Below are 8,129 nucleotides of genomic sequence, written 5' to 3' on the forward strand. Positions count from 1 at the left end.
AGGGACCTGATGTTCTGGGCGCCACTGGTAGTTGCACTTTTGCTCTGATTGAGGAAGTCCAGTTTTGACTTTTATGGATGTGATTTTTTTCTTTGTGGTTTTCAAGGATAATGTTAGCTCCTACTGTTGTGAGAGTCACTATATGGACAACACATTGAGATAAAAGCTGGAAATCTGTGCAGGGGACATATATTATGTCATGTGAGTGATGCAGTCTACCACAACAGTCATTGTCAATACACATTTTTATTGAACTGGAAAATAATTACAGCAGGGCCATAATTTGAAGTAAGAATTTAGTATTTATCATTAATTGCATTGACTTACATTTGATCAAGAATCATCTGTCTTCATAAATGTCATACAGGTGTAATGTGGCTACATTCCCTACATTAATCCGCCATATTCGTGTGAGCATTAAAAACGGGAGTGTTAATTCAACTCCCACCAGTGTTAATTTTTAACACTTTTTCTGAGTTTATATAGTTCTCATGGTTTTGAGTTAAAATTACACCTTTGAAAAGTGTTTAATATTTTAACTCTTAATAGTGTTAAAATTTGACACCCTTGGGTGTAGTTTTATGACACCACAGAAGTGCACTTTTAACACTAAAATTGTGTTATTCCCTTTCACTCAGGATTAATTCAGTACAATACACAGTGTTATTTATGACACATTAAAGCAGGGTAATTCAATTATCAAATTCAATTGGGCCAGATTTTAAAACCCAGACCTTAAACCTTGGGCCGGACATTTCAGCGGTCAATAAGCAGGAGGTTAATGACAAATTTCAAACCAACACAAATAAATATAATGAGAATAAGTGATGTTTATTCATTTCCCCTTTAGATTTTTGTATAACGCAGCCACCATCAAAAAGTTGAATAAAATACAATTCAAGAACTGTAATTGAACTGAGGTAGAAGCAATACTTTTTTCACTTCTGAAATATAAGAATATAACATTTTTGTCTTATGTAAATCCATATAAAAGAAAAAGTGCACATTAATGGTGATAACATTGTTATCTCTTTTGAAATAAAATAACAACATATCTGACACAGAAACATCAAAAGTAGCATTATAAACTTCTTCTAAATAAACAGAACCTGAAGTAGTAGAATGCTGTTTTTCATAAACAAATATTAAACGAAATAAAAAGAATATTTTTGCACAAAACTTTTGTCCCTTTTTGAAATGAAATGAAATGAAAGTAACATTCTGGTAAAATAAAACAACTTGTCTGTCCAGGAAAACGACGGTTTTCATCGGCAACTTCTTCGTTTACGGGGTTGAAGAGACATGTACTTCTTGAGATGCTAACATGGTTTATATCAGTAACTTTGTAAAAGTAACTTTTGAAACAAAAAACAACACGCTGCATTGTGGGTTACGTGGAGTGTTGCATTCACTGTCTGAAGTACTGTATGGATTTCGAGTTATTCTCGCAAAATGTGTTTGTTTTTTTCTTCTTCTTTCTTTTTTTTTGTCTGAACCACGAGCACAATAAGATCAGGCACAAGTTAAACATTTACAAATAAAATAAGGCCACATATATTAGCTCTCATCTCCACCATAAGCACTTGTAAGTCAAAGGGCTTATAAATCACAAGACAACTGCAATATGATTTGGGAAAAAGCAATGTTGTTTCTTATCTGCCTTAGATTACTACAGTAACATGAGCTATTAAAACCTATTCATTCTAAATGTCACAAATACTCTGACGAGAAACTGATTTAGTATGACACTTTATGATGATCAACAATGTAAATTACATCTGCTGCCCTTCAGTACCTCTTTTGCAGCCTCTGACTCAGAAACCTCTGTGGTAGGCCTGGGTATGACTTGGCTGGATGTACGTCTGCCTATGGGAGTCCCATGTTCTATTCGACTGGAGTGGTCATTGTCACTTGAAGAAAGTGATGTGTTTGTATCCTGAGGGAGGTTGATGTGGATGATCTAAAGGAGAGAAGTCTAAAAGAAAATAAAAACTGTGACATGCCTGAAATGTAGCATTTGGTGCTTTCCCAGACACAGGTTAAAAATCATCATCAAATCAAACCTGATCCCACATTTCCAAACTGTTTTTGCAATTAGATACAGATCTTTTTAAAATATAATTTTTGATAATGTAATTTGTTATAGTAGCCAAGGCAGAGACATGACATCTCAAATGATATTGTGAAGCAGAAAAACCTGAACATTGATTACAACTAATTTTATACTGAGACAACCTTCCTCTGAAATTCCATCTTGTGTTGTTGGACTTGGACCAGGATCAAGCTGTATCTCAAGAATGATGTTTTCCTCCAGTGTCTGAGCTGGGTAGTTAGGGTTAATAGATTCATTTGATCAGAATCAGGTTACAAAAAATAACTCACACTTTCAAATATGATAAGAAGAAAATACAGTTAGATTATAAAGCAACACTTAAATTTTAAAACACAGCTATTGTCAAGACATGAAATAGTATATAGATCTATGCCAGAGGTTCCTTTACCTAATGGTTATGATCATCTGTTCCAATGAATAAAGTAAGACACTCCCCACTTTTTACTGATGATGACTTAACCAAAATCTGATTTAACAACAATATCAATGATTTATGGATGACAGAGAAATGTATCTACCTGCATCAGGAATTCTGTCACGTACTGTCAGGCATAAATCCGGACTGGCCTCTATCAGTTCAGAAAAGATGTCTTCCTCGACTAATGTGTTGGTTTCATCAAAAGCATCAAGTTCCGGTAGCATCAGGAAGCCCAAACTTGTATTTGACTGTAAGATAACCATGAAAACAGATGTAAAATTGATACCCAAATTGAAAACCAAAATAGCCATCCTAAATACATAAATCCTTGTGTTTTATTGTTGTGAAGGCAACTTTGAGATGGCTATCACCTTGAGCAATGAAATCCAAAAAGGTGAACCCCAAAGCAATCGGATGTACTTCTTGGTATTCTGGTACTTCACCTTGAGCAACATTGCCCACTTTCTCTTTTCTCTTCTCTCACCCAATCTTCCGTTTTTTCTTTCTTTAGACTGCACCTTGTAGAATATGTGGAGAAATGTGGCTGTTAAACAGACTTCATCAGGTTTTTAATTTTGAGACTGAGATGGACGCATTGTGGTCCCTGGCCTGTAGCAGTGTTTCAGCCGCCCCTCGGTTTGGGCCCGCCACAGTCTTCACAGTAAAAAAAAAAAAAAAAAAAAAAAAAAGAAAAACTGCCGTCTCTCTCGCATGCAGTCGCACCACATGTGCACACACACATACACACACAGATATGGGTGCATGGGAGAGTCACGCTTGGCCGCTAGAAAACGGTAAATGCGATATATCACGCTAATTGTAGTGTTGAAACTAGAAAATTCCAGGGAAATTTTGAGTGCCACGGGGGCTACTGCCGGGATGAGTACATGATTTATTTCCAGTGTTCAAAAGTCACCCTGATCTATTTGTGTTAGAAATGTCTTGATATAAAAGACTGATATAAAACAATGTCACACTCCCTCCCATCATGTATATGTGGGAAATATCTCATATTCTGTGTTTTTTTTAATAAAAACAAGAGGCAACATGTCTTCAAACTTGGCATAAAGGGTTAAAATCCTGAAAACAATAAACATTTGGTAGGTTTGAGCAGAGCTGAAGTGGTTTAAGAGATGTATGCAAAAAAGGAGAAAAATATTGATATATGATGATTTTATAGCATTTTCTTTGTGTGTCCTTTTTTGACGCGAGGAACACCAGAGGGTACAAAATGTGTTACCAGTGTATAATAGACCTGTAACAGTAACTGACATTAGATTTTAAAAATATGTCAAAAAAAGACACTTTCTTGGCAAATCAATACCTTCAGCTGTAACACAGCCAAAATGATAAGCAAATCAAAAAAGAAAAGTGAAGAAAATGGTCCAAAAAAGGACAGAGGACCCCTGAGGGTTAATAAATCCCACTGAACCGCTATTTAAATTACCACTATTGTGGTGTTTTTTTCGGTGCTAAATTTAACATTACTGGGAGGAGAGCAACGCGACTAGAAGTGACCCAGAAGAGGGCTAGTAGCTTCTCTCTCTCTGTCTCAGCGGACCGTCACAACTCATTCACTCATTAACAAAAAAAAAGAAAAGCAACAAAGGAAGCAGTAAATGGACTCACATATTTAAGACCTAACTAAATGTAATTTAAGACCTAACATGCAGCTAATGTAAAGCTAGGCGAGCTTGGAGATTGGTTATCTGGTGCTAGGCACGCACACACGCACACAGGTCAGGAGCTGCCGTTGCCATGGCAATGTGAAAATCTGCCCAGAATTTGGCTTCTACATGGCTTCAAACTATTGCAAATTATGAGAAAAACGTTACTTCTTTTCAAAAAACCCGAAACACCGTGACAGACACTGAAGACCAGAAGTTTCTTTACAATCTCTATTTTATTCAGATATTCCTTAAAATGAGTGAGTAAGCTCAGTGCAAAGACAGAGTGAGATTCTTTTGAAAAAAAAAAGACGATTACCATTAGGTGTCAATGAATGAGAGTGAGACAGGTATTGCTGCCGGACTCGGCACCCCCGTTTAAATTTTGTGCAGACCCTGCCTGTCAAAGTTACATTTTATGAATCCCAACAACTATGTCTACATTTTCAGAAAGAATTATTTGTCTCCTTTTTACGGTTTGGCCGTGAGCTCGAGTTAAAAATAAAAATAAAGGTTATTTTTTACTTCTTCACGCACTCTAGCCAACTGACGCTGTCACTCTAACTTTGAAGAAAAAGTGATTTCCACTCCTCCTTTGAGTGCTCATAGTTTGAAAAGTTTACATGTTATGTAAAAACAGTTGTTGTGTTTTGGAGAGAGCAGAAGCTTTCCTCCGTTTTATAGTTTGAATCACATTTCTACATGCAGGTATGAGAGAGCTGGGTGACTCAGAAAAAAGGTGAAATTTTGTGGGTTTTTAAAGAAAATTCCAATGCATTCCTAATGCATTATTTATTCCCAGTATTTTGGGAATAACTTTGGGAAAAATTGGAATTTTAACACCAAAAGTCATAGCACCTCTTTCGGGATCAAGGCGCATGTTTTGATGCATATATTACCGGGGTTTTCTCAAAGCTGCGGGACGAGTTACGCGCCAAAATTTGGCGGAAGAATAATAATAAGCCTGAGGAATATTAATAGATGCCTCGGAGCTGAGCACCCGTGGCACTAATTACAGCCGAGTGAATGTTGTCCCTGCCTGATTAAACGGAGACGCCACCACCCCTCCCCCACATTATTGCACAGTTTTACATTCGACAAAAAACTCACCATCAACGTTAACATTAATCCACCTCACCTTAATACATTTAAAAACATTTATTTTATCGTAATACTTAATATTTGGCCGGATACGTTGCCACTGGATAACTTTTGTTTCAAGCAACCACTCCTTGCCAGCAAACGTGAATGAATTTAATTAACAGCCTGCCTCAACCAGCGTCAATAAAAACTCAGTTGTTTTACACCCCATGATTTTATCACGACTTCATACAGGGATTACCATCCGGTAGATGTAAATATATTCGGTTCTTACCTTCTTTAAGCCGTGTAACGTTCATCCACACAATCCACACAAGGTTTTTCTTTTCGTCAAGTGAAAAAGGCGGGCTGCGCACGTCCAAACCGGATGTTGTGATCAACTCCGCCAGGAGTGAGTGCAACTCAGTCACAGGTGTAAACATTTAACTCGCTTAATTGACAACGCTCGCAGAGCTTTATTATCACTACAAGTGTTAAAACAACACCAAAATCAACACCCACCGACTCGAAATTTATTAACACTGAAAAAACAACAATACAGATTTTGCTGTGTACAGCTCACGAGTAATAACCTCTACCTCTCCATTAACATTGAGCTGTGCGGTTTCCCAGTCAAAAACATTTCCTCTTGACACTGTCTTCCCGGAGTACATATCTTGGATGGTGCTGGCTGAGAGGACAGAGTCCCACATATTAATGTCACAGATCTCCCCAACAAAACTCTGTTTGGCGTCAAAATCCCCCAAGTAGCTATCTGGATCTTGTCCAATCAGAACCTTGCCGTTGGATCTGACAGAGTGACCCTTCTTGTAAATTTTGGTCAAGCTTTTCCTCCCATTCATAAATAAGGCAGCCGCACCTGAAGTGGAATCCCAGGTGAAACAAAGGTGGGTCTCTAGGGATCCGAGCTCAGGGACTGAGAAGAGAACACCCTCTCCAGCCAGGTAGAAGGACAATCTAAACACAGATATAAAAATCAGTGGTATGCATCTTTTAAAACAGAGTTTCATTGGGTTTAATATATATAAAATAAAAATACATCAGAGGAAATATGGAGCCTGGTAGGTGCCAGTTATTTTCCTTTAACATTACCTTGATTGTGTGATAACGTAAACTTCTATTTGATATACTAATACATAAATAAATGAACAATATTTTTTTTCATGAAAATAGTTAAATCTAAAAGAATATGGTTCCCAAATATAACATCTTAATCTTTAATACTATCTTAAATCCAGAATATCAGCATCTGTGTTGTTGGCCTTCAAAGTGATGATCATTTACAGTGTACCTGCCGTCCAGTTCACGCCACACATTCAGCTCATCATAGTCTGCAGTCCGGTAGGCAAACAGAATGATCTCTCGCTCCCCACTGAGCTCCGTGGCCACACGCATGCACAGGGTGAAGGCCCTCAGGCTCAAGGGCTTCAGAGGGACCATCTCAACAAAACTGGTACTCGTCTCAGTGGGAAACACCAAGGTCTTTGTGGTTGTACTCCCTAAGAGACAAGAGGTTTGTCAAGAGTTACAAAAAAAATCCTATTACAAGACCCCATGGTAATGTCTTTGTTTGTCCAAACAAAAGTCCAAAATCCAAAGATATACAGTTTACTGCTTGAAAAACATATTTAAATGATTCATCAGCTATAAAAGAAATAGTTGCTGATTAATTTTCTGTTTATCAACTCATTCATCATGTAGGTTGCAGCTCGTAATCGAGTTTATCTCACCTTTTGCTTTGCCAGACAACAATACCCTTATATTCAAAATATAAAATGTTCAACTTGTACACTCGCGCATGCACAGATATGGCACATAAGAACAACCTATAGGCAAAGAGCTATTCAGTTACCGGCCCAAACACCGTGGAGATGCAACCGAGAAAAAAACGGCTCGAAAATCTCATTTTGTCAAACCTGCAGAAAGACAGACAATGTATGCTTAACTCATTCCACTTTATCGACGGCATCAAGCTTTTTTGAAGTTGCAATAAAGAACTTTTCTTGCCCCCAAGTGGTAGTAATGATCGGTCGCACTGTGTCATTACCCGAGTGGTTCTATGCTAAACCTAACCTAACCTCTAACCCAAACCCGATAGAATTTAACTCATTTCGTTGCGGACTATAGTGTTACGCTGTTAGCAACCCATGGGCCTCTGTCGTATTCAGCCTACCTACTGTCAAAAGCAAGAAACTATTTTTGTTTAACTTATCATAGACAAAAGTTTTATAAACAAAAGATTCTCTATTGGGGCAGCGATTAGTAAATTCTAATAGCAGTTTTCAGTACTTTTTTTATGTGTGTGAAAGATTATGTAATATACTATCAAATTTAGAATGAAGCTGTAATACCTACCGTTGCTGCTGGGAAGGTCCTGCCTATAACTCAATCTAAACAGGGTTTTTTTTAATACTTATGAGCCCCCAAACTATTTCCTGTTACACACACACTGTATGTGCACATAATAAGTATAAAATCATTAATTTCATAATTCAAATCTTGCTTATGTACAGACTTGGTATGTGACAAATTGATTGTTGCGTTTAGACAAGATTGGGACCTTAACCCCAGTTCAGCAGTAGACAAAACTGACCTGGTATCTTATGCAGTGGCTCTTTACCGTGTTTTCAGTTAGATCGATCTTGCACACTCTGAAACTCTGACGCAGTAATTTGCTCTGTTGAATCTAAACCTGCCTCACTTACAAGGTTTTCTATCAACAAACCCTAAGTGTCTCTCCCCTTCCGGCAAGCCTTGAAGAAGCTGTCGACACAATACTTCCATTTCCTCATTCATACAAGTCGATATCAAAGCGCAACACTTAAAAGTC

General features: G+C 37.6%; 1 protein-coding gene across 1 annotated transcript in view; it reads right to left on the bottom strand.

The window, feature by feature from the left end:
• Positions 1 to 5,789: 5,789 nt before the first annotated feature.
• The window catches only part of LOC111225972 (pentraxin fusion protein-like), a 104,954-nt gene continuing 102,614 nt past the window's right edge, over positions 5,790 to 8,129 (bottom strand). The window contains exons 3-4 of the mRNA XM_022751044.1: positions 6,591 to 6,798; positions 5,790 to 6,256 (exon numbers count right to left, since the gene is read on the bottom strand). Coding sequence (XP_022606765.1) covers positions 5,815 to 6,256; positions 6,591 to 6,798 — 650 coding nt within the window. The 3' untranslated portion in view covers positions 5,790 to 5,814. The remainder of the gene's footprint in view (positions 6,257 to 6,590; positions 6,799 to 8,129) is intronic.

This window comes from Seriola dumerili, unplaced genomic scaffold (assembly GCF_002260705.1).
Source record: "Seriola dumerili isolate Sdu_G_001 unplaced genomic scaffold, Sdu_1.0 BDQW01000016.1, whole genome shotgun sequence".
NCBI classification, from domain to species: domain Eukaryota; kingdom Metazoa; phylum Chordata; class Actinopteri; order Carangiformes; family Carangidae; genus Seriola; species Seriola dumerili.